We start from the raw sequence: 26,354 nt of genomic DNA on the forward strand, positions 1-26,354 counted from the left end.
TGCACCCATCCCCACCTGCACCCATCCCCACCTGCACCCATCCCCACTTCTCAGGTGGTGTCAATACCCTGCTGACAGCCAGCTCCCCCAAGAAGGTCCTCTACCTTATAGAACAGCCTGTGGTGGAGGCCTCGGTGTATCCAGTAGATACCCATGTCAGTGAAGAAGAGGAAGGACAGCATGCTGAGGAAGACTCCAGGCCAGCCTAGGGGAGGGAAGTCATGTCAGTGTTCCTTCTGTATGTGCCATAGCTCTAAAGGGTGAGCATGAGTAGGAAGCTGAGGCTTCATGCGTGCAGAGGTGGAGGAAAGAGAGCAGGGTCATGGTGGAAAAAGTGAGCTGGGTCCTATGGGATTATACAGCAAGGGATGGAATGTCATGCAGCTAGGACAGGACGTGCATCCCGTTGGCACTCTTGACCCTGAGGTAGGGGGTTGGCTGTCATGTGCGTGGGCTGACAGGGTGCCAAGGGCATAACTCAGAGCTGAGATGCTTTGGAGCTGGGAGGTGGCCTCTACTGATGTTGCCAGCATTATGGGCTGCCAGCTCTGGCAGGAGTTTGAGGGGGGTATGGGAGGTGTCTGCAGGCTTTTGGCTCAGAATGGAGAAGAAATGTGTGGAGATGGGGGCAGAGAGCAACAGAGAATGAAGGGTAGGGGGACAACGGGGCCTGGGCAGCAGCTCACCATAGGGGGAGTCCTCAATGTTGTCATATAGTTTGCTGTAGCCCCGGACCTCAGCAAAGAAGATGGCAACGGTGGGGACACTGATCCAGGGCAGGGAGCGCAGTGCGTAGATGATTTCCCGTTGCACCTGGTTCTGTGGGGAGGCAGAGAGGGAGCCAGGTTAGGGGACAGCGTAAGTGGAAGCAGAGTGAAGTACACAGTACTTGTTGTGCCATTGAGGCCATGGGCAGGCAGGGAGGGCAGGCATTTGGCATGCTGTTTGGTATTTGGAGCAGATGTTCAGGTGTATACCTGGGGGCAGGGTGTGCAGAGAGGTTGTTTTGAGGAGAGCTGTGCTGTGGGTGTGGAGAGTAGGTGCCAGGGTAGCCTGGAGTGTAAGTGATGTTGGTGGGGGAAGAGAAGGGGTCTCGGGTGCATTGGATCTGGTAGTGCAGAGGTGAGGGTGTCATGCAGGGTCAGAGGTTGATGAGTTTGTGTGAGCAGTGTGCTGAGTCCAGCAGTGAGGAGGGCTGAGCTGCAGACAGCCAAGGAGGTGGTTTGTGGAGCTGTGTGCAGTGCCTTGCTGTTGGGCTGCTCAGGCCAAGGTGGGATGCCTGATGCAGGGATGAGCTGCTGGGCATGGTGGCTGATGTCAGTGGTCACGAGGCCTTTGGATCCTGCCCCAAAGAAATTGCTAGGTTAGCCCTCAAGCAATCAGGCACCTTTTTTTCTCTGTGATTTCTGGTCTATATTATGTGAGTTTTCATCTATTCCTGTAGTTGATGCCTTTTGTATTCTTTGTTACACCCATTCTATGCAACACCTATTGTATTTTAGTTCAGGCCCATCCTGTTCTGTTCCCAACCACATGTTAGAGGCCAGGGATAGGCACCCACCTGTCATCAGCTGCCCAATCACCACCAGGCCCAGCTGTGTGGGTGCTGGCAGCAGTCTGGGGCTGTTGCTGAGGAGCTGGACTTGGTGCCTTTGGTAGAAGGAAAGGCCATGTGCTTTGGGTGTTGGAAGCTAAGGGGCACTGGGGCCTCGAGGTGTGAATGCAGGGCTGGGAAACAGCAGGCCCAGATGTGGGCAATGCAGGTGTAGGGCTGCTGGGGTTGGACAGGACCCCCAGTCTGAAGTGAGGTGGGCAGGAGAGGTTGGTGCCAGAGTGTAGGATGTGAGAGGCATTGTCTGTGGGGTGGCAGTGTTGTGGATGGGAGAGTATGGAGGCAGCAGGGATGGGAGTGAGAAGGTCAGGACTGGGAGGTGCAAGGTAGAAATGGGGCCTTTGGGCTTGCAGAGGGACCTAGGGCAGGTGCCAGTGTCCTTGGGGAGAGCCAGGGTGCTTTTGTATGGGGAAAGGCAGCACCCTGTGTTCAGGTGATAGGAGTGGGGCATTATCTGAGTGGTAACAGATCAGAAGATGGTCCTGAGAGCAGAGAGACCCTGGCTGGGGGTCAGTCCTGCCCTGTTATGTTCCACCAGGGAGTGTCAGGCAGCTCTTGGAGGAGATGGGTGGCAAAGGAATGCCAGCAGCATCTGGGATGTGCTGGGATGGAGCGCAGTGCGTGCAGCCATGGTACCCACCTCGAGGAACTGGGGGTGCTTCTTCAGCTCATGGTCGAAGATGAAGTAGTAGCTGAGGGTGCCGAAGAGCAGATAGAGGGCGAGTGCTCCGAGGTTGGTGATGACGAAGAGGCTGAGCAGCTGGCGAAAGGGCTCGTCCTCTGGCCAGCCCGTGGGATACACGTAGGGTGTGAGCAGGTGGTGGTCAGCGACCTCCAGCACCAGGTCCATGGTGGGTCTGGGGGAGACAGACAGACAGACAGATGGAGAGGAGGCCTTGCTGGGTGTTCTGAGCGGAGGTTATGCAGGCAGTTGTGCTTTTATAGGGGTGTGGGGTGTTTGTGAGCTGTCAGGTGGGGCTGGGCTAAGAGATGGAAAAGTGGGGCAGTTGGGAGGAGTGAGTGGGGCTGTTTTGTGTGAGGAGAGGATGGAGGGGGCTCTGGGATCATTGGGAAGGGGTGGGAGGCTCTGTGGTCCTCAGGGGAAGGGGCGAGGAGGAGGACGGCAGGATTGCCAGCCCACAGCACAAGGGATGGGGCACAGGAAGGCTGTGCTGGGTCAGGGGATGCAGTTAGTGGGATGGGAGCAAGGATGTAGAGGAGCGGGGCTGTGCTGTTGATGCCCATGTGTTGATGGAGCAGGGATGGACAGGAGGCTGCCGTGGTGAGTGAGTTGGGGAGGCAGAGGTGTGCTGCCTTGGGGCCCATCCTCCTCCCAGAGCACTGTGCTGGACACTAGGCTCTGCGGACCTCAGCAGCGTGTTAGGTTGGCGTGGAACCCCAAAGTGCTGCGGCCGGGATCCTGCGCGGCTCTGAGCTTTGCTGCAGGAGGACACGGAGGCGGCGAAGCCGGTCCCGGTGCCCTGGGCACGGTAACGGCGCGCTCCTCGGGTGCTGCGGGGCTGACGAACCCCCGTGGGCTCCCCTGAGGCAGATCGCCGTACCGGAGCCCTACGTTGGGCTGCCTTCCCCCCCGCTCCCCGCGCCCACCCCGCGATCCCCCCTCGGTCCCCCCGCATCCCCTACCTGCCGGCGGGGCCCGAGCGCGGCGGTGGGCGGGGCGGCGCCGCCCTCTAGCGCCACGTGACGTCACGGCCCCGCCCACCTCGCGCCACCGCCGCCGGTGCCGTCACGCGGGGGCGGGGCTACAGAGGAGGCCGCGGGTTCGAGGCCCGGGCTCGGCGAATGGGCGGGGATCAGCGCGGAGTCGGGGCGGCGGTACCGGGTGGTGCCATGGGGCGGGCGGGGGGTTCGCTCGCCTCCCGAATCCGCGCGGAGCCATTCTGCTGTGATTCCCACCGCTTCTGCTCCCACACAAGCCCGCCTGCCCGAACCCCCTGCTTAACATCGGTGCCTCCCGGCCTCTCTCCCCGCTCTGTTCCACCACGCAGGACGACGCTGCTTTACGAAGGAGTACAACGCTTTTTATTCCCACGCAGCCGTGTCACAATTTACCAACACCAGACCAGTCACCCACAGAAACGACCCCCAGCGCCGACCCTCGCCCCGACCCCCGGCACCACCCCCGTTGTGCGGTGCTCCCACCCTTCCCTCACCCCTTCTCTCCTCTTCTTAAGCACGCTTCTCCCTTCCAAAAGCACTTCCCATGCCTCTCCGCCCCCCCAGACACACGCTCAGCCCTCTGCCCCACACCCCCACCGCTCCCTTGGATGGAGATCTGAAGGATGATGAGTTCCCATGCTGTGCCAACGTCCTCCGAGCCGAGCGCGCTCCTCCGTTCTGCTGCACCCTGCGCGGTGCCACCTACCTCTGGCTGCATCCCAGCGCTCTGATGATGCCGACTGTTCTGAGAGCTTGTCCCAGGAGGGGCAGAAGCCCCTCTGAGGGTACGGATGCTACATGTGGATGAGGCTCAGCCCATCCCCGTCTGCTAACAGAGGTGCTGCCCACCTGGGCAAAATGCTACAGGACAGAACCTGGGGAAAAGCTGCAAGCCCTGTGAGTTTCCTGATCTCTGTTGTTGTCAAGGTGCCTTCTGTGCTTCCAGTGATCATTCCTCCTCACTCCAGGCCGATTCCAATCCCTCCTATACCTGTGGGGCCGGCTCAGCGGTGGGTTTGTCGCTGGGGGTGCTGGCTGCTACCCTACAGAGACTCAGGCTGACACGAGAACAGTACATGGCTGGGCAGCAGAGCCACCCCTATGAGGTTGGGTCCTGCAGAGCTGCCCACAGCCACAGCTGTGCCACCACCAGAAGACTTGCTTGGGCTCGGCTGTCTGCTGAAGAGCTGGAGGCTGCAAAATGAAAAAAGGTTACATGTATGGATGCAACAGACACTTGCAAGTTAGGTGGGACCTGCAGGCACCCCTTCCACAGACCCCCCTGAGCTGATCACCTCTCAGCTGGGAAGCCCATCAACAAGCCACTGCCCAGTCTGCCTTGCTCCTCCATATAGCCCTGCTCCTCTGCAGATATTGATGTGTGCTGCCAAACCCACACTGCCCCAAGCAAAGCCCCACGTGCTCCCTGTAGACTGACTGCCTGACGAGCCCTTCATGGTAAAGCAGCACCAAATTTGCAGCACTCCATGTCCACACAGCCAAATGCCTCCAGCCCACTCCAGCTAACCCAAGGCACGTGTTATCCAAGCCTCATCTCTGTCCTGATCCAAAAAAGGCTGCCTTCCCTCCATCTCTGGATGCCAGCAGCCCCTCTGTTGCATAGATGTCCCTGCCCACCCCACACAACGACAGGGCCAAGCCCTGGTGCTTACCCCTGCAGCTCTTGCCGTCCCCTTGCAGTGTCCCTGTCACACAGCTGCAGAGGGGTCCATCCGCTTGACTCGTGCAGATCTGCTCACAGCCACCATTGTCCTCACACCAGTCTGATCCTTTGTGCATGAGAGAGAGTGAGAGATGCTGCTGGATCCTGAGCAGCCCTCAGTTGCCCACCCAGGACGCGCACTCTCTCCAGTGATGGGAAGTCCTACTGGAACTCTCCCATCACCTTCCAGCTGCTCACTCCCATGTCCTGGCCATCTTTCCTTGCACCAAGGGGATCATCACATAAGGTGGAAGACCCTTCATGCCTGTCCTCAGGATGACACACACTTACGTTTCCTCCGAATGGGCCCCACTGACAGGATCTGCTCATGGGCCTCGTGAGTGAAGGCGCTGGCTGACCGCCGGTGCTGGGGGCAGTTCTGCATGAAGATGTCAGCACATTTATTACTCTTGGCCACTGACCAAGCCCTCTCTACACACCTCCAACCTGGACCCCCAAGAGACCCCCTTCCCCCCCCCTGACACAGCCAGGATCTTCCCACAGCAGAGCTCTCCTCCCTGCAGCCAGAGGGAGGTTCAATCCTCCCTATCTCTTCCTCAAGGCTGCCTCTCTGGCTGCCTCTTGAATACAAGCCATGCACAACATGTTCCACCTCCGCCTCAGAAAACTCCCAACCCCAGCAAACCTCAGCCTTAGCCTCCCTTACTATTTTGCAGGAGTACTTCTCCGAGTCACACAGTGAAACAGCACAGTGCAGGTGCACTTCATCGTAGTCCCCGATGAACTTGAAGACAGTGACATGGAAGCGACAGGTCAGGGACACCCCGTTCTCCTCTATGCCAATGGTGTTGTCCTTCAAGTTTTGGCACCTGCGAGCAGGAGAAAAGCTGGCCATGGTGCTTCTGTGACCGGGACCCTCCTTTAAGCAATACTTCTTGCTTCTGTCCCTATGAGACCCCCTTGGGGAAATCTTTCAGCTATTCTCCTAGCTGTCACTGTACCTATATGAGCATCATAGGACCCATGTTTCTGCACCCCTATGACACATGCCAGTTTTGGCTAGGATAGACCTAGGTGTCTTTGTAGTAGCTCCTATGGAGCTATGCTTTCTATAGATAACCAAACCAAGGCACCTGCGGTCACTCACCCTCCCTCAATGATGAAGTAGCGCAGTTTGTCATTGCTGTCCCGTGAGGGTGTTGCATAGCACTTGTTCAGCATCAGGATCAGGTGGTTGGAGTCAGCCCCCACCACAAAGACCCCCACGTAGAGCACGTCCCGCGTGGTCAGCACCACTTCCCCCTGCCGGTACGGGTGCTTGTAGGAGGAGTTCTTGTACAGGGCCATCTTGGTTGTGAAGCTTCCTTCCTGCGTTGGCACTGTCAGGTTGATCACACTAATAAAAAGAAGGAAAAAAAAAATGAGTCTTGGACCTCGCACTGGCTGTTGTTTGCATATTGTAACCTTGCTGTCCATGCACACACGTGCACTGCTTGCCCTGCTCTGACCTGAGCATTGGCCGCACGACTGAGTCCAGAGAGATCTTGATGTCCAGCTCATAGGCACAGGAAAACTCCACATTGATGGTCCGGTCCCGGGTGATGATGTTGCCTGTGTTGTTCGCACTTTCAATCCACACCGTGTTCTTGTATACGATGTGAGTGCTGTTGGACTGCAGAAGGCAGAACGTGGCATCCCTCTAAAGTGACCGTCTCTGATCTCCCACTTGTGGCAGATGCCTCAGACCCAAAACATGTGGTGTAGCTCTGAAAATACCATTTCTCCTACCCCAATATGACCAAGGCTCAAGGCAAGATGCGTCCCACGTGCTGGCCACCTCTTGGATCCTTTCACCCTTGACAAACCACCCTATAACACACTGTGCCCTTGCTGCACTTCCTGCCCCATTGCTCCCAGGTGAGACAATACCCAGTGCCTGCAGCATCCACCCCTGGGCCCATTAGCCCATCACCCTGTCCCACCTGCACCAAGTTGCCGCAATTGCCCTTGGTGTTGTTGATCTGGAAGGAGATGAAGTCCTCGCCCTCTATGCCAGGACAGTGGCGGTCATTGACCCGTACGCCCTCGCGCTCGAAGCCCAGCTGGAACAGCTTGCACTTGGAGATGGACACCTCCATTTGTGCAGCTTTGCACGTCACCTCTGCATCAATGATGTCATGGGTGGCTAGGAGAAAAGGAGAAGGCTCATGGAACCAACTGAAAAGACACCCCGGGCCCAGATCCCCATCCCAGACATCCCTCCCAGCCCTGGGCTCACTGTTGCCGTAGGGTGGGGGCTCAATGCAGCCACACAGCTCCCCACCATCATCCAGCTCGCAGGTCCGGTTGGGGCAGTCGGCGCCAGCACAGGGGTCCTCCACCACTCCTGCTAAACAGCGCGAGACGCACCTTTACCCTTGTGCTCTGGGCCCAGTGCGCTCTGAGCATCCACAGGAGCCCATCTTGCTTACAGCAATTCTCCTTCTCAATCCACTCGGTGCCCAGGATGCCGAAAGTACGGCACGCTTCACCATAGGCAGCCAGTGAGCCGCACAGCTGCACCTGCTTGCGGTTGTAGCAGCCGTCCAAGAAGCAGGACTCGTAGAAGGGCAGAGGGTCCAGCAGGCCGTAGCAGGGCTGGAAGAAGCCCTTCATGTCTGTCAGCTTCAGGCAGTAGTTGTCACTCTGAAGCTTCTGGATCTGGACGTTGTCGCAGGACGCGGCGTACTGGGAGTACTGCAGCTCGTTGCAGCTGCGGGCACCGGACACGTCGTGGGGGGGGGGGGTCCCCAACTGCCCAGCCCCGTGCCCCCCACCACATCCACCTCACCTCTTCTGCATGCCATTGGTTTTCCAGCTCTGTGCCAGCACCACGCTGCTGACCACCGGCTTGCCCCTCAGCGTCGCGTAGTCGTCCGCCGGGTCGCCGTTGAAGTTGCCACACAGCCCGCACACCTTGTTCTGCAGCCGGTCTCCGATGGTGATCTTGATGACGTTGAAGCCGTTGTAACGGATCTGGATGTCGGGGCCGGAGTCGATCACCAGGAAGCCCTCCTGGCTGTAGATCTTGGTGGAGAGTCCCGTGACGAAGGGGATGCTCACGAGGCTGCCATTCACCTGGCACAGCGGGGGGGGACGCAAGGATGACATCCCTTCATCCTCCCCACCACTGGGCAGGAGCAACGCCTCCCTGCAGTCTCCACCGATGTTTTCCAGCACCCCAAGCATGCAAACACGAGAACTCTGCTTTAACAGCTGCCTTTCTTAATCTGCAGGAAATCACTCTGAAGTCCTTGCCTCCCTTACATGCCAGCATAAGGCCACAGTGCAAACCAGCCCATACAAACATGCATAGGCTCTAGCTCACAAGTCCTCTCCTGCTAAGACAGGCTACATGTGATGTCTCTCCACCCCAAAATCAGAATGCCCCTATGCATATTCCACATCCTCCTCTGTTTCCAACCCCAGATTCTGTGATAAAATCAAGCAAGGATAACTTTAAATAGATACAGAGGTGATGAATGCACAACAGCAAGATCCAGTAGATCATAGAATCACAGAATGGTTTGTGTTGGAAGGGACCTTTAAGATCATCCAGTTCTAATTCCCTGCTATAGGCAGGGATACCTCCCTCTAGACCAGGCTGCTCACAACCCCATCCAGTCTGACTTTGAGGGGGCATTCACAGCCTCACTGGGCAATCTGTTCCAGTGTTTCACACCCTTACAGTAAATAATTTCTTTCCAATATCTAGTCTAAATCGACACTCTTTCAGTTTAAAACCACTGAACATTTCTATATAAGAACTAAGCCTTCCCTACAACTTCTGATGATGATGTACTACCGTAACTAGCGTTCCAGCCATGTAAAAAGACAGAGTCCATTAGATATTGATGCTAAGAGCAGTCCCCTTCTATTTAGGTGCCAGTGTTCTCCAAATTTTCTTAATTACTATGGCAGACTACATGATGGTTTCTGCAGGATTATATTACACTGGAATGATCATTCTCTTGGATCTGCGTCCCCCTCTCACCCAGGGGCTGCACGAGATGATGGGCACAGTGATGGGCGCTGGCTCACCCCGCTCCATCAGACCACCTTGCCTCCCAACATTCCTCTCAACCTGGCCAATGTCCCAGCCCAGCACAACAGGGAGCGGCTGCTTGTCTCACGTGAAGCTGCTTCTACCGCTAAGACCAGCAGTGTCACAGGAGGAGATGGCCCCCGACCTCAGCAAGACCTCACCTTGACCGTACTCCTGTCACTGATGAGGATCTGCTCCTCGTTGATGTAGAAGTACACGGGGGAGATGACGGTGAGGTTGGGCGAGGACCACTTGTCGAAATTGATGATGAGCTGGAAGGAGAAGTCGGGCAGCTTCTGGCAGATGGTGGACAGCACGAAGGCGCAGTTGGCGGGGAAGCGGAGGAAGGCGCCATCGAAGGTGCGGAAGACGCCGCCGCCCGCCGCCAGGCAGAAGGAGCTGCGTGTGCTGAAGCAGCCGCGCACGCCGTTGCGCGAGGCGCACTCCTCGTCCGACTTGCAGTGCCGCGGGTCGCATTGGATCAGGTTGCGCCGGAAGCAGCGGCACCGCCGTGTGCAGTCCCCGTTCCAGAAGAGCTGCTTGGGCTGCAAGAGCAAGGGGTCAAGGGGGTGGGAACCTCTGCGAGGCCCGCTGTGGACATTCTGCATGGATTTACTCACTTTCTCTATGTAAAAAAGGGAAATCGGGTGATGATGACTGAGCAGAGAGCTCAGTACACACCGAGCAACTCTCCAGAACAGAACCAAACTTGCAAGCAACAGATAAGCCTCTAGAGTGAGCCCTACAGTGAGCACGAGTCCAAAGTGGGCGAGCAAAGTGGATGTGCCCAAGCATCTCAGCACAAAACGAAGCAAGTGACTGCTGCTACAGGGAAGGGCTGCACTAATCTCAATGCACTGAGGACCAGAAGGGAATCTTGCTGTAAATGTGCATCATGCAACCCACTGGTTGTGTAAAGCCCTTCATCAAAATAATACCAAGAATGTATTGTCTTCCCGAGACCGGTGCAGACATCATGCCTACCTGCTTCCAACCCAACAGACAACAGGAACATGAACGTCTGACAAAGGAAATGTCAATGGCACCTAGCTGTCTTCAAGCCACTCCTTCCTCAAAACAGCACTATAACAGTATCCTGCACCATAACAGTAATCCTGCCTCTGTGCTGCCTCTGTCCTTTGGGATCCCATGATGCATTACAACTGCTGTACTGTGGTGTGGTGGTGATTAATGCATCACACTGATAGATCAGAATCCCAACGAACATCACATGGTCACAGATAAGTAGATTTCATAAGCAGCACTATGCTCACCGCATGCACAACAACATGGCTGCAAGTGCTGAACATCCCTGCTCGCCAATCCCCTGTCCCAGCATCTCAGCACCCTCTCCCAAACCATCCTCACCCAACAACCACACGATGAAGGATGTATGATGTGCCAGAAATGACTTTGCTCTCCTCTGTCCCTCTGGGCCTGCTGGCACCCTGTCATATCCTGCCCTTGTTTTTTTCTCATCTTGAGTCACACAGAGCGTGGGGAGGTCAGTGTTTCCCATGCAAGCCCTGCTTTGATCCTTAGACCCTTCACCACATACCATGGTGATCAGGCACAGCGTGACACCCTACAACACATCCCTGGATCACACATCCCAATCAAGGATCATCACAAAGGGTTACAGTAAAGGCACTGAGGGAAGAATGCTCCCAGCATACCTCATAGTATTTGCCATCAGAGTAGCAGCCGCAGTTCTGGGGCAGGATGCAGCTCTTGCCATTCAGCACGTAGCCAGGGTCACACTGGCAGCCCTCCACGCAATAGTGGCCGCAGTCGCTCTTCAGGCGGATGGCAGCACAGCGGGGCTGGCACAGGGACACACAGCTCTCATAGTGGCTGTTGGGGGGACAGCTGACAGCTACAAAGAGAGGGGAGATCACCAGGGAGGTGTATTAATTCCCTGCAGATTAAGGACTTCTCCTACCTGCTCCTTCCAGCCATAATCTCAGGGGGAATCATCACAGATTATTGTGTGCTGGGAGGGTCACACTGGGATTATTGAGTCCTACTGCTGGCACACAAAGACTGTGTCTTGATGCATACAGTGCACAAACCCTTGTTGCTGTCTGCTGCCCTGCTACTGGTCACTCCTGCTGACCCACATGCTGGGTGACAGGGGTGCTCCTGGTGGTCCTATGGACTCCCAGATAGCATGGGGACACGTTTCAGTGTATGTGCCACTGACAGCTCGCCTTGGCCACTGCACAGCCAAAGGTGCCACCAGCACACCAGGAACCATGTGGGGCAGGGACATGGGATGTAGGCACACAGCCATGCTGCCCCTGTGCTGCTGTAACAATTTCTCCAGAGCTGCGAGATGGTTTGTTAGGAGGAAGAACGACATAAATTTAATTTTTGGTCTTGTTACTGATAGCAATTACTTCCCAGCTGATTTGCCAGATAGAGCGGCTGCCAGGGAGACTCATGACTCCCACCCTCAGGAGCCTAATTGAACGCTGCAGTGTAATCTCATTGACAATAGCAAGCAACCTCATTAGAGGAAACACTGCTGGCTGCAAAGCTCACAACTAAAACTCCTGGGGAACAAATTCAGCTGCATGTGCCTGTACCACTGTGGCCCTGGCGTGCCCCCTGGTCAACTCTGACATGGTGCCACTGCCATGACGTTGACACTTCCATTGTCCAGGGGCTTCCAACTGACCACCTTTCTATATTAGTGATCAAACTGAGGACTCAGAGCTGGCCAGAGGGCTAAATAAGAGCCCGCTGGCAGGGCAGCACTTACAGCATGAGGTGAAGTTCCTCCAGCCGATGATGGCGATGCCCTGCGTCTGGCACGTGCTGGCATAGTTTTGCAGCCAGCCGCAGGCTGTCTGCATGGCTCCCCCGTCAACGCACGTGTCAAAGAGGCAGTTCTTGTAAAAATAGCTGGGGTTGATTTTGCTGTGGCACTTGGCGAAGACACCGCTTTGGCTGGGAATGAGGCTGCAGAGCTGCTGGGGTTTCCAGAAGCCTTCCACTTTGCCACAGGCTGGGCAGCGATCGCCACAGCCCACCCGACAGAAGGTGTCCCGCTTGGCCCAGCTCTGCACGAAGTCAGTGATGCCAAAGGCAGGCATGCCACCCGCAGCCACCAGGTCATCGTCGGGGTTGCCATTGTAGCGGCCGCAGAGGCCGTAGGTCAGGTTCTGGAAGCTGCGCGGGATGGTGACGGAGAGGAAGGTCTTCCAGTCGTACACCACCTTCAGCCCAAAGTCGGTCTCCACCACAATGTGGAAACCAAAGGCGAAGATGTTCACTTTGCCCTGGCCCAGCTTCAGGGGTAGGTAGAGCCTTTCATTGTTGATCTGTAGGGAAGGAAATGAGACAGCAAGATTTTGTGCTTAGGGAAACCACCTGTTGCTCCAGGAGCCACAGCTGGGGTGGGAAGGAATCAACCCTCAGCACCGCCCGACCCTCATGGCCCCACTCACCATCACTGTGTACTTGTAGGCACGGTGGATGACAATGTTGTAGTTGAAGACCTCCACCTCCACTTGCTTCACCCACAGGGCCAGGGAGGTGTCACGATCCTCATTCTTGGCAGTGACAGTGAACGTGGGGAAGGTGTCTGACCGCTCTGCACGCGGCCGTGAGATGGTGGTGCACAGCACCAAGGCACAGCTGCTCTGGAAGTCAAACGAGAAGCCATCAAACGTCAGGTAGTGCCCATAGCCAGAGACGATGCAAGAGGCATCAGTGCGGACGTGGCAGTAGTAGAGGCCGTTCTCTTCTAGGCAGTACTCATCGTCCTTGCAGGAGATGTTCTCGCAGTACACACTGTTGTCTGAGCCATTGCAGTAGCAGAGGAAGTGGCAGGAGATGTCCATCCAAAAGGTCTGGTTGGTGGCCAGCTGGCGGCCCTCAAAGTTGCAGCCGCACTCACCGCGGGGCACGCAGCGGGAACCACGCAGGGCAAAGCCCTCGTCGCACTGGCAGCCCTCTGTGCAGGTGTCCATGCAGACAGGGCCCGTGGCTAGAGTCTCACAGGTCTCCACGCAACTCATGCACTCCTCAAAATGGCTGTTCTCTGGGCACGCCAAGGCTGGGGGCATCAAATGAAGCATGTGAGTTAGCAGCTCCCGCAGCCATGGTGCAAGGAGCACCAAGGTGGGGTACAGACAGAAGGTGGACGTGAGGTGAATACCGACCCACTCGATATAAATGGAGAACTAGTCCCAGCAGCCTGCCTGCCACTGGGTATTCCCACTCCCTCGGTTACTCCTACTCCTCTCTCCCACCTCCCCCCTCACATGCCGAGTGATGCCACCTCCTGCCAACCCAAAAAGGACGTCCTGCTTCCCTCTTCCAGATGGACACCCCACTTAAAAATGGATGCCCCAGTCCCAAAGGGATGCCTCTCTACAGCTTGCACAGCAGAGACGTGGGCTGCCTACTCTGTATAGCCATGCTGGAGATTTTTCATATTCGCTGCTGAATTATGAATGTTTTCCCATCAATGGTAAGTTTACAGCCACAGTTAAAACATGCTATATTCAAATTATCCTCTGGTGATGGCTTACTGTACTGTTAGCCACCATCTGCAGCCCTGGAACGCTCCTGCACCGCATCGTAAACCTCCTTGTGTCTCCTGAAACACCATCACAAAACTGCTTAATGGGGAAATCTGTCTCTGTGGGCAAAGGTGTCACTTAGAAACTACCAGTGATAGGTGAGATGGAGTATCCTCGTCTTTGGGTTATGCTGTGGTCTCACTATGCACTGGTCAGCTGCTGGCTTGCCCTTCCTGATATGAGTGAGCTCCTGACTGTGGTATGGCACAAGCTTTGTAAATCCTGCCTTGCAAGTGAAACAGCTGAGAGACTTCTGGTATGCGAGCAGAATGCAGCCTCTCTCCCTTTGGTGTGCTACTGAGGAGATGCTTTGTATGCCTCAGTCTCCATTGCTGAGGATGCCTCCGTTGGATGTAGCTCTTTTGATGACACCAACCTCTGTGGTAGCCAAGAGAGCAAGAAAACAGCTGCAGTTTATGCAAGTCTGCCCACCCACTCCTATGATTTCAGACTTCTATAAATGCTGTACATTCTGTGGTGCTGTTTTGCTCCCAGCAACCAATAAGGTTGGGGTGCCTCTTTTAAATGCTTTTCAGTTTTGTTTCAAAGGAACATCATTATGAGGTACACACCAGCGACAAGGCACAGGGCAAGGTCCCATAAAAAATGGGGACCAACCTCTGAACACCCATCAGCTCCAAGAAATAGACCCATCCCAAAGCAGAGGGAGCTACATCTCCTCATTAGCGCCCCAGATACTCAAAAGCTTTTGTAGACTCACGGCAAAAGCTGTGGCTCCTCCACTGGCCGACGTCCACCTCGGCGTTCTTGCAGGCACTGGCATAGCGTGCCACTGCATCGCACAGCTCCGACTGGTTGCCTCCGCTCTGGCACAGGCGGAAGAGGCACGTTCTGTAATAGGCTGAGACGTTGACCACGCTGTGGCACTCCAGGAAGGAGCTGTTGGTGGGGTCATTGATGATGCCGCAGTTGGAGCGGCTCCGGTAAGTCTTGAGCAGCTCCGAGTCATTGTTGCACGCTTTGAGGAGGTCCCCGCACTCCCCGTTGCAGATCTCATCGAACGTCGTCCAGCTCTCCAGGAAGAGCTCCAGGTTGTCCGTGCACTTGCCCTTGGGCGTGCAAAACTCGTCACTGGCATTGCCATTGAAGAAGCCACACAGACCCCCGGTGCAGTTGAAGTAGGCAGTGGAGAGGTGGATCTCCAGGAGGCCTGAATCGTAGTAGCCAATGCTCAGGAGCCCCTCTGACTCCGTCACGGTGCCGTTGTCAGTGCGGTAGATCTCCAGGTGGCCAGAAGGGTGGAAATACGGCAGGTCCACATCATAGCCATTCACCTGCAAGGGAAGGCATTAGTAAGGGCAACGTGACTCTGCAAGGTGGTTCCGTCTGCACCACGACAGGAAGGCTAAACCTGGCCTCCACCCTTGAAGGCTGGGAATCTCCTTCACATGGCAGGATGCAGTAACTTCCTTGCATTTCATTCAAAGAGCAAATTGAAGCAAGAATAAGCTAGAGGAGAAAACAGCAGCATTCAGAAAGCCTCCTGATTTGGCTTGGCAAGCAAATAGGAATAGCAGTGCTACAAGGCAGGATGGCCATGGACAGATGCAACCCTACATTAAATCCTATCATACAGACACTATGGTATTGCCTTCTCCTCTACCTTGATGGCAACTGCTCCATCTGCTCCCAATGAAGCCAGGAACTTAGGGCTGCCTCACCTGACTGCATCCTTCCTGCATTCTGCACCACTGCTCACTGCTAATAAATGCTTGGCAAATAGGAAATAGCTGGGAATTTTAGCAGGGGTTCCAGTTAACAGTTTGTGACAGCACAGCATTCTGCCTGCTCCACTGTGGCTGTCTTGGCTTGACAGTACAAAGAGCAAAACCTCAGCTGCAAAACAGAGTAAAAATGGGTATGGCTAGGATTCAGAAAGCATGGAGACCTTCAGTGTTTGGGTACTCCTTCTTTTCCACAGCTATTTTGCTGACTATAGCCACTTGTATTTCAATCAAAATACAAGCGTTTTCAAGATATCTTCTGCTTTCCCCTAGCTCTTTGGTGTGGAGGGTTTGCATGAGCTGGGTTGTGAGAACAGGATCTTGGTGAGCACCTGTGGTCTTCTCACCAGTGCTGGCAGCTGCTGTGAAGTCTATGGGATGGGGACCATGGGTGGATGCAATCCCAGTCCTTTTACCTCTTGCCTTGGATGTGAGAGATGAGTAGACTTTGACTCTTGTGATGGCTCTGATCTCGAGGAACAGCCCTGAGCCGTACACCCATAAGCTCTTCTCCACGGGGACACCGTGGCATGGCACAAGCCTATGCCTCCCACCTTGGTGACGGCCTTACCTTGACCTCCGACAGGCTGGCTCCTCCGACCTTCACCTCCTGGCCGACCACCTGGATCCGCACGACACGCAGCCCATTGGGAGCGTATCCCGGCTTCTTCTGGCTGATGTCCACCTCGATGAAGTCAGGCTTCTCCAGGCAGGTTTTGAGCAGCGTGTAAGAGTGCTCCAGCGGGTAGGGGAAGGTGACACCATCAAACGTCCGCAGCACCTGGTTCTGTCCCACTGAACACAGGCCCTCCCGCTTCGGGTAGCAGCCCCGATAGCCATCCTCAATGGTGCAGACCTCTCCTTCGGGGCAGCTGGTGTTGAAGCACTTGGCCTCCCTGCCATCCTCGCACTGGCACTCTGCTGTGCAGTTTGCTGTTGCCCAGAACACCTCTCCGATGGCGTAGTACCGTCCGTCCACATCACAGCCACACTTCTGCACAGGGACGCAGCGGTCGGCGCTCAGCACGTGGCCATCGTCGCACTCACAGCCCTCAGTGCAGGGTGCAGTGCAGCGCAGTGGGGCTGTCAGGTCTGAGCAGGTGGCAGGGCAGCCACTGGCACACACTGAGTAGTGGCTGTGCTCTGGGCACTGCACGGCTGCCTCTGCAGGTGCCGAAGGGACACAAACAACAGGATGACCGTGTTATCGTGTGGTTCTGAGCTAGGGACCTCAACCTAATAAGCCACACCAATGTGAAATGACCCAGCATTCCCACTTTACGGTAGACTTGGATCTTCCATTTCTCACCCACGCCTTGTTGGCCATTCTTAATGCAAGCAAAAACTCCTCCGAAGCATCCCCTGCACCACTGAGCCTCCTGCAACTATTTGCTACCCAAAGCAAGGAGGGTGCACTGACCAGCATACTGCTAGCCAGCCCCAGCTCAGGTGAAGGCTGTTAGCACAGCAGCCCACTGCTCACACAGCATCCCTGAGTTCCCCCCTCTTGCCTGACTCTTGCCACCCATTGGCTATCATGAAACTCTCACACTGCAGACAAGAAGGACCAAGTGGCTTTCGCCAGAACCCCTCTGCCTCAGGCAACATCACTCCTTTCATTTCCCTCATCTCTTTTGTTTCTCCCATTTATATGGTCCCCCATCCCGGCTCTCTCCCACACCAGGACCTCAGGCAGACTCCACAGCTTGCCCCCAGCACCAGCACACCCACACTTACCGCATCCCGTCTGGGCACGCCATTCTCCCACCGGGATGCCCAGGCCTTGGCACACCGCGGCGTACGCCTGGATGGCTTGGCACAGCCCGGTGCCGTTCTCCCGGGCGCTGCACAGATCATAGACACAGCTGTGTACGAAGGCAGTGGGGTCCACGACGGAGCCGCACTCCCACAGCGGCCCGCCGCTCTTGTTGAGGAAGCCGCAATATTCAGAGGAGAAATAGAGGGATTCGGAGGAGGCGTCGCAGATGCTGCAGTTCTCCACGCAGCCAGGTGAGCACTTCCTTTCAGGGTGAGGCACTCGCCAGCTCTCGCCCAGTTCTGGCACGGAGGAGGCCAACCTGCCATCCGAGCGCAGCGCATCGTCCTCGGGGTCTTTGTTGTAATTCCCGCACAGACCGCACGTGCCATTGATGTACGTGCCAGGAACGGAGACGGAGGCATAGTGTTGGCCATCGTAAGTCACCAGCAGGCCAAAATCAGTCTCCAGGGCTGTGGACAAGCCACTTTGGTAGACTTTGATTGCGCCCAACTCCAGGGAGATGGGTAAGGACACCACCAAGTCATCCACCTGTGGGAACATGAGCAGAGGACTGAGCCACCGTGGAAAAAAGCTGAAGGCTTCACGTGAGGGGTATAGGACCCCACTGCAGGGCCTTATGTTTATAGATGGGTGACACGATCTAAAGTGGTCACAGGATGGGTTGATGGTTGGACTAAGATGGTCTCAGTTGTCTTTCCAACCCCAACGATTCTATGATTCCAGGAGAAGGCTGGCCAGACCTCAGGCCTCGGTTGACCCATGGCTTTGCTGTCATGCCTTCCACCCTTCCCAAGGAATACACAAGACTACTGTCAGGATCTCGCCATCAGGACCAGGTCTGGACCTGGCAAGTTCCAGTTGTTCAGTGTAGCTCTTACCTTGGCTTTCCCAAAGCTGCCCTTCGGGAGGACAATCTTATGCGAGTAGACCTCCACAAAAATGTCCCTCAGCCAGGAGACGGAGGAGCCGCCTCGGTTCTCATTCTTGGCCTCCACGTTGAAGTAGGGCAGCTGGGAGCCTGGCCAGCACTGCCTGGCGAGGAGGTAGGAGCAGGAACCCTGGAAGTGAAAGAGGAAGCCATCGAAGGTGTGGTAGTGCGGATCTCCGAACACCACGCAGGTGCTGCTCTCCACAGGCACGCACTGGAAGAACTTGATCTTTGGCTCGCATGCTTCGAATGGGCCGCAAGCCATCTCCTGGCAGAAGATCTCATTGTTGAAATCCAGGCAGCGGCACTTGGTGCTGCAGTTTGAGTTCTCCCAGAAGATCTCGCCTTGATGGAGAAACTGTCCTAAAAAGCATGGAAAAGAAATGAAACACTTACATTGGAACTCCACCCACAGCTAGAGGCACAGTGTCACTCAGTCACACAAGTCTTGGGTTTGCTTCTGTGACCTGCAGAGAGAGCTGGGGGCTCTGCAGCTGCTCTGGGGAGAGCACTTCAACACCAGCACTGTGCTTGTGTGCCACCGTGCTTGTTAGCTTTGCCCTTTTTCCTATAATAACTCCCTTCAAGTGGCTTTGCCCATCAAGGAGTGCCTCTGTCATCAGAGGTTAAGAGACAATTCATTTCCAATCCAAAAGAGCTCACAATACCTAGGGAATCAAAGATCTGCTGATGAGTAACTTCCTATCCGTGCATAGGTGATGATGGGAACCAAGGAGGGGATGCTCAGCCCGCTGTCACACACAGGCTCTGTAAGGGAGGCAGGTTTCCCTGGTGAGAGACGTGAGCAGCAGAAGACAGGCAAAGGGTGGCAGACATCTTGAGAGATTCCCTTTCCTCCATATGGTTGACTTTCACACCTCTCTTTCAGGCGGATGTGTGAGCTGCCTGCTTTACCTCTCCTAAACTTTTTGTGCTCTTCCATGCCTCCAAAAAAAACCAAAAGACAAAAACCCATTTCCCAACTTCTTGCAACAAACAACAGCTCTTCTTAGGCTCAGCAGCTCCTGCATCAGCTGTCCTGGTGCATGGAGTTTTGCCAAATGAGCTCTGTTATGCATGGCGAGCCTCATCATCTCCAGCATCTCATGGTTCATCGCCTCTTGTGAGAGCAAGCAAGCAGATGCTGGGACACACAGACCTTCTGGTGGGATGTGCACACTGCCCTAGAGGCTGGAAGCAGAGGCTGGCTTTGGCCCCATTGTGAAACCCGGCCTTTCTTCTTCTGCTGGCAGCTGGAAGCCGTTAGGGTGGTGGGAATCTAAGCTTCTCTTGGGCTGAAAGAGCCTTTGGGGTGTGCAGGTCTCCTTTGGTACGATTCTAAATGTTGCCTGTGGAGAAGCCAAATATCCCAGCACTGTGTGACAGCATTTAGCAGTAGGTGACAACCTGCTTGTTGTGCAGACTCCCAGAGCACAGTACATGTTCCTGATAAATTTTATTTGCCCAATAGGAATGCCTTTATCTCTCCACACCACAGTCCTTGTCCTGTTTCTCTGTGCATTTCATCCCTCTATATCTCCACAGCAGAACTGACGCACATGCAGACACTGTAATTGGTGCAGGGTCATGGAATTTATCCTGCTCAGAAACCTATGATTCTTCCCACAGAAAGAGAGGACATGAATCATGGAATCATAGAATCACCAAGGTTGGAAAAGACCCACAAGATCCACAAACATGGGATCATTCTGACAGCTTTTCCCATCCCAGGGGCAAGAGCACAAGACTGTCCCAGGTGCTTCCCATTGTCCCTGTCAGCACTGGAGAAATTAGTCAAGATGATGGCCTGAATGGTATTTGACTGCTGCAAACTGACCAGCCTTTAACATCATAGGCCTGGACAGCAGAAATGAAAGCTTTTAACAATGCATTGCTGATAAATCTGCAGGGATGCAACAAAGCCAGCACGGATGACAGCTTTGTTTGCTGGTGGTTGGAAATGGCACAGTGCTCCCAGTGCTCTATCAGCCCCCCTGTTTTCTCTGAGCTGCCCACTCAGACCTTGCCTGCCTTGGCAAAACCACACTTGCGCAGCCCGGGGCACTCAGGCTGCAGGACCTTTTGCTCTTCTACATCCCACAACATGTAAGGCATCACCATTCCTCCCTTACCTCTCAGGCTGCAGCCATTGGCTGGATCTATTTCTCTGCCATCTATTTTGAAAGCCCAGCGCCCCGGGATGTTCACGTTGGTTGTTTGCTCTATATTGACTATGTCTGGGGTTCTGGAGCCTGGGATGCTGAAGAAGTTGCTGATATTTCCGCCGTTGAAGCCAGCCTAACATGAATAGAGAGCAGATTCTGTCAGGTATCCTGCTGCAGGAAAGCAGCTCTGCAGTTCTGTACCTCCCTGCACCCTGCAATGATTTCCAGGCATGCTGTGTTAATGGGGCTTTTCAGGAATCTGTTTTCAGGTAGTTTGGATGCAAGTGAAAACTCCACAGGCACTACAAGCAGAACAGATCTCTGCTTACATATTTATGCACATATAAATGCAAATATATGCTCCTGGGCATGGCTAAAGCCCAGAAGGGACAGTTCAATGCCTGTAGCCTTTAAGACACATCTCAGCAGCACATTTTTGGCAGATGGGGTAGCTGTGGCATGGCTGCTAGCACCAAATTCTGCCATGCCCATCTACAGTGCCAGGGATGCTGAAGGAACAGGAGACACAAAGAAGCACAGGTACATTAGGAAAGCTGTGGGCAGCCATCCGAGAGCTGGAGAGGGAGCAAAAGCCTCACCTGGGCCATCACCCCACCGAGCCCAGTCAGGGGGTCCCCTCCGCTGGCCGTCCCCGTGGTCCAGCTGATCTCTTGGTAATTAAATATGGCAAAGGATGACACCCCGTCGGTGATGAGAACAGCTTGAAATGTATTCACCTGGGAAAGCACCAACAGATGCACAGTGTGAGGCTGCTTTTCTCCCGCTGCCCACCCTTGCGCCACCCGCGCCCTGGGGGACAGCAGGAGCACCATGGTGCTGTGCAGTAGGAGCCAAATGAGACCCAACACACAGTGATCCCAACCACTCCATCCCCTCCCGTGCTTCAGTCTGGGGAAATCACAGCGCTGCTCCCCATCCAATTCTGTGCCGATAGATGGCAGCAAGAGAATAAGCTTGTGCGAGACCAGCAGCCGGCTGCTATGACCCGTTCTCTCCCATTACCCTCTCTTAGCTCTATTTCTCGACATGTTATCTTACCCAGCTCCCTTCAGCATTCATATTCCACAATGCGATTAACGGTGCGTTGCAGCCGAGGCAGCCATGTACGTTATGTGTTTGGCTTGGCTGCCACTTCCCATCACTACCTGCTCAATCTGTCCTTCCTTTCACTTGAAATGACTCTGCATTTCCAGCCCCAAACACTCAGACAAAATCAGGCCCTGTGCAAGAAGGACACACTTTGCTGGCTGGGAAGGCAGCATAAATCCCTGCTCCTCACATCTACACTTCTACAGACAGAAGGTGCCTGTACTCTGCATGCTTTCTCCATGCAGCAGTCTCCCACGGGATCCCTTCAAAGACAACTGTTTATCTCAACCACACAAACTTCCCAGTTTGGCACTTGTGGCCAAAAACGCATTGGGCACCCATGCCATACAAATAAGCCATCAGAAACTGCATGCTTTTGCTCCGTGGCCACCAAGAGACTGGAGTAACAACTGTGCCCCCGAGGCCACATTCCCCAAATTGTTTTCTGCAGCTTTTCTGCATTGCGATGAATTTCCTGCTTAAGTTGCATTGCGCTGTTCTGCATGCCAACCCAGAGCCTCGGCCACTACAGAGCAGGAATGCTGCTCTGTACCAAAATAAATTGCATTGTGTTGCAAATGTAATTCTTCAGGCAATACACGAACCTCTATATTGCTGGCTGTCTGCAAATATATGTGTGTATGTGTGTTTTTTTCCTGCAAGAGCTGCCAGGACTGGCACAAAAATATGCATTACATCTCGAGCCTCTCTAACAAATGGAAAAGAGCTGAACGGCTTATCGAAGCCAACTTCTCGAGACAGAAGCAGCCAACTTCTGGCACTTGCAGCGTGCAAACAAATACAAAAAGTCCATTTCCCCAAATGACGGCAGGGAGTCCTCACACACTGCCTGCACCCCGATCTCCTGTAGGATGGCGCAGACCTCACAGTGGCAGCTGTCACAGCTTACAGCAATTTAAATGGCATTCAAGCTGGGAAAAAGACTGCACTGCCATCCCCATGGCCATGGCCATCCCCAGGGTCAAGCCCATGGCCATCCCTACGTTCATGGCCATCCTCACAGCCAGCACCATGCATACCACAGCTGTTGCTCTTACCGGCGTCGTGCTGCTCCCCCCGTAGAACGTCACCTCCTCCCAGGTGACGACGAAAACCCAGCTGGCAGAGAAGGATGCCATGTCCTTGAAGTACTTGCGGATGTCCTTGGAGGCTCTGCCCAGCAGCTCGGGGTCGGTGCTCTCGCGGTAGTAGATCTCCCCACGGATGCCATTGTGCACGTCGGCCCAGAAGGGCGCAACGAAGGCCCGGCCATCAGCCAGTGGGAAAGCTTCAGGTGTGAACTGGCTGACCAACGAGTTGAAGGAGATGACGCCGTTGTTGTTCACCTGCCCGAGGAGATGGGGTCACTGGAGAGAGCCCTAAGCAAGCTGCTGGCTTGTCACAAAAAGTGGGGTGAGAGTTTTGTGGCAGGGGATGGTTTGTAACGATGGCTGCTCATGAGAGCTCCTGGCCGAATGGACTCGTAAAACCCCAGGCAGAACAAAACCCTGGGAAGTCTGCACAACCAGGCTCCTACAGACCAGTGGAGGACACATCAGAATGCCATGCAGGCTGGCACCCAGCTCAGCTGGGATCTGCCTCTGGTCCCTGTGTGCACCCAGCCTTTGAGAGCTGGCTGTACGGCTGGGTAGCTGCAGGGCAATGGATTATTATGCCACAGCATGTGCAGTGTGTGCCCCAACCAGCAGCCAGGATGGATGGGGCTTTGGGCAACCTTATTTAGTGAGACTTATGGCACTTTAGCAGGGCTTGGAGTTAGGCAGTCTTTAGGGTCCCTTCCAACCCAAACCATTCCATGACCCCATGATGCATTTAGGGACACACAGAGAAGTGCTCACCCCTGACAGCCCACTCCAGGAGCCCTCCCAGTGCCAGTTGTCACTGCTCTGCCATTTGAGCACGGCAGCATCCCACCCTTGACTTAGGCACCTCCACACAGCTCCAAACCACCCTTTATTTTTTCCTATGGGTCTCTGCATGTTCTCGTTTCTTGTCATGGAACAGGAATAATGTTCCTTGTGTCAAGCCCTGAGCTTCTCTGTACCATTTAATCACCTACAAAAAAAATTTATTGCCTTTTATATTCCTTCCCCATGAACATTAGCCCATTAACTATACCTTTGACTTTCTTAATCATAAAACCTATCAGTTCATGAAATCTAAGAACTTGTCAGGTGGGTGCTAATAAATCTTCCCACTCTTGACGACAGCGAGAGCGCGTTTAACGTGCAGCCAAATGGCAAAGAAAAGAATAAAAGGAAAGTCTGTTCTCCACTTACATAAACTGTCCTGTATGGGGCTCCAAAGAAGATGAACGGAACAGAGAGCTTGATCTCAGGAGAGCTCCCATCATCCACTTTGGGCGTTTTTGTGTCGTTTGGCCAAAATGGGTACAGACTTGCCATGGCGTGAACTGCAAAGAGAGGGGTTCAGTGCTTACAGGGACCCGTCCTAGTTTTGGGGAGGGCACAGTGGGGCACCCAGCAAAAGCCTTCATTGAGCAAACAGAGATTTAGATGGGCTTTCTTTCCCCTCCTCCTCTCTTTGATGTAGAAAAGCAGCACACAGCCCTTGTGACATTCGAGCAGAGCTAAAGGGAGCCACAATGCTTCCAAACAATCCCAGCTCTGTTTACCTCAGTTTGGAACATGCTTTTATTTCCCAGGTCCTAACCTGCACCTCTCAGAGGCCCCTGGTTGCAGACAGCCTGTTCACAGGTCTTGGTTACAGAAATGGGGCTCTGTGGTGCCTGAGCTGAGGATGCTGTGCTCAGCAGCCCCTAAGGATGTACCACCCAGCAGCCCCAAGGTGCACTGCTCAGAGGCACCAGGGATACTCAATTACACAACCCCAAGGATGTTCCCTGCTTGAGGCTGCCTGACAGTGTCACCAGTGAACCCCTCCAACCCAGTCTGACCTGACGGAGACAAGGGCAAACCTGGCCTCACCCTGCTGGCACCCTAAAAATGCTCTGAGTTCCTTGGGATCCTGCATTCAGCCTCACACCAGATCGCTGCTCATCCAGTTTATCATCTTCTTGGCACTTGTTGGTCACTGGGAATTCTTCATGGTCCCATTCTGTACCACGGCAAAAGCACAGCCACCTCCACGTGTGCACTCAGATGCATGCACTATGCATGATCACTTAGGTGATGTGCTTGGAGCAAAGCAGAGCTGCTGGGATTGCTGTAACTATCAGCTTTGCCAACTTCACATTCCCAGCAGCACGGCAGCTCCGCATTTAACCTGCACTAATCTTGCTTCACTGCTCCCAGTGAGGCGAGAGCCATTTGTGCGGGCAGGAGGTTCATTGCCTCAGTGCACTCTGTCACCACTGCACAATCGGTGCCTGTGCTCCCACCCCTCCAGACCCAGGGAAACACTGTTTGCTGTTACACTCTGACCAACGGAAACGGGATGTTTTTTGGGGCAGTTTTGGGGCACAGGGGAGCCGCACTGACCTTGGTGCCGCACGGTTACCACCAGCAGGGCTGCCCAGGCGCTGAGCAACGATCGCGGGTTCATCCTGCAGGGCAGAAAGAAATCCAAACATGCATCACTTCCAAAGGAAAGCGCATCCCAAGCGATCCATCCCAGCACTGCAGAGGGTCCCTCAGCCATCAAGTAGATCCAAACTGCCTACTCTGTTAAGTGCCCTACTGAGCCCTTCCCACCGCTAATGGCTAACGGCCCTGCAGGTGTTGGCAGAGCGAGCTGTCACTGCGTGGAGGAGCTGCAGCACTGCAACGTGTTGCCCCATTTCACCCTGTTGTTCAGAGGCAATTCCTGCCTGATCCGCTCCACAATCACTCAGCTCTTTGCACTGGAGACGCCAACACTTACACAGCTGGGCAACTTCATGCTGAACAAGAATCAATGACAGAGACAAGCAAATACAAGGCTAGGAACAGGAAAGCAAACTCCTCTGCCAGCTCTAATTCCTCCCGTGCCTAATGCAATTTGTTAGTCATTATTAATCCAATAGAAAATATCACTAAAACACCTGCTTTGATTTCTTCGCCTGTCTCTCTGGCTTTCTGCACATAGCAGGGCTTGCAGGAAGGCACCATGCTGTAGCAGCATGCAAACAGCTTCACACTGCACCTCTACCTTGAGTACACCCTGAGCTTCTACAGCAGCCTCCAGAATGTCTCTTCTTTGTACATCCCCACGCACTTCAACTGCGTGCACCCAATGGCCACGGAAGGTCTCTGTATGCTCTCCCTATAGGTTTATTTCTATATCGTACCAAGAGCTCCAGTTATTAATTATCCCCACATACATGTGCCGTGCACAGCACAGCTCTACAGCAAGCAGGGGATGTGACACCACCTGTCCCACACCGCTCCTGTTCGTCCCCCATTGCCAGGAGCAATGGCACAGATGTGTCCCACGTTCCAGTGGTCAACTGTGTTGGCCAAAATCCCCCTTACCCCATGTTGAGAAAAATTTGTTCCACCGGAGCAGAGTATTACTTCATTCCCTATCTTGGAAAGCTGAAAGCAGGACAACAGGATTTTATAGCTATTGTAAATCAGAGCAGCTGTGGGTTTATTAGCAGCGATGGGGAAGACAACAGTACAGCAGCCCAAGCACAAGAGCAGCACTGCTTGGGAGCAGAAAATCCAGGACAGGTGACTTAACACACTGCATTTCTTTACGTATAAGAAAAACATTATTACCAACCTGCTTTGTAGACGTCAGGAGCAACGAGGTCTGAACTTGTAGCCCAGCTCTGTAGGACAGCACTCCTATGTCAATGCAGAGCTCATGCCGGTGCCCTTGGCCAACTCTTGCTGAGGAGTGCAGCTATGTCCCCGTCCTGGTGCTCTCCCAACTGAAAGTGCGATTCCTCCAATGCTGGTTCGGGGCTGGAGGAGTGTAGGGTTGCAATCCCGGTGCCTCTGTTGATAACAGCACCCTAATCTGAGATCGGATTCGGGCCCAGAGATG

At 54.4% G+C, this 26,354-nt stretch overlaps 2 protein-coding genes across 2 annotated transcripts in view; both read right to left on the minus strand.

Moving 5' to 3' along the window:
* Window positions 1-3,295, minus strand: part of SC5D (sterol-C5-desaturase) — a 5,187-nt gene extending 1,892 nt beyond the window's left edge. The window contains exons 1-4 of the mRNA XM_042882363.1: window positions 3,257-3,295; window positions 2,253-2,469; window positions 687-819; window positions 105-205 (exon numbers count right to left, since the gene is read on the minus strand). Coding sequence (XP_042738297.1) covers window positions 105-205; window positions 687-819; window positions 2,253-2,462 — 444 coding nt within the window. The 5' untranslated portion in view covers window positions 2,463-2,469; window positions 3,257-3,295. The remainder of the gene's footprint in view (window positions 1-104; window positions 206-686; window positions 820-2,252; window positions 2,470-3,256) is intronic.
* A 496-nt stretch (window positions 3,296-3,791) lies between these two features.
* TECTA (tectorin alpha) lies at window positions 3,792-26,121 on the minus strand. The gene is given in 23 exon segments (XM_042882364.1): window positions 3,792-4,486; window positions 4,966-5,082; window positions 5,307-5,394; window positions 5,683-5,845; window positions 6,124-6,372; window positions 6,485-6,648; window positions 6,959-7,161; window positions 7,255-7,365; window positions 7,448-8,093; window positions 9,222-9,605; window positions 10,737-10,936; window positions 11,825-12,386; window positions 12,513-13,123; window positions 14,374-14,947; window positions 15,969-16,561; window positions 17,135-17,705; window positions 18,056-18,468; window positions 20,238-20,403; window positions 20,870-21,007; window positions 22,439-22,726; window positions 23,681-23,814; window positions 24,863-24,927; window positions 26,088-26,121. Coding segments are annotated over 22 exon segments (6,534 nt in total). The 5' UTR covers window position 24,927; window positions 26,088-26,121; the 3' UTR covers window positions 3,792-4,391.
* Window positions 26,122-26,354: the final 233 nt, after the last annotated feature.

The sequence above is a fragment of the Lagopus leucura genome, unplaced genomic scaffold, assembly GCF_019238085.1.
Source record: "Lagopus leucura isolate 7727_CA_CO unplaced genomic scaffold, USGS_WTPT01 Super-Scaffold_100034, whole genome shotgun sequence".
Lineage (NCBI taxonomy): Eukaryota > Metazoa > Chordata > Aves > Galliformes > Phasianidae > Lagopus > Lagopus leucura.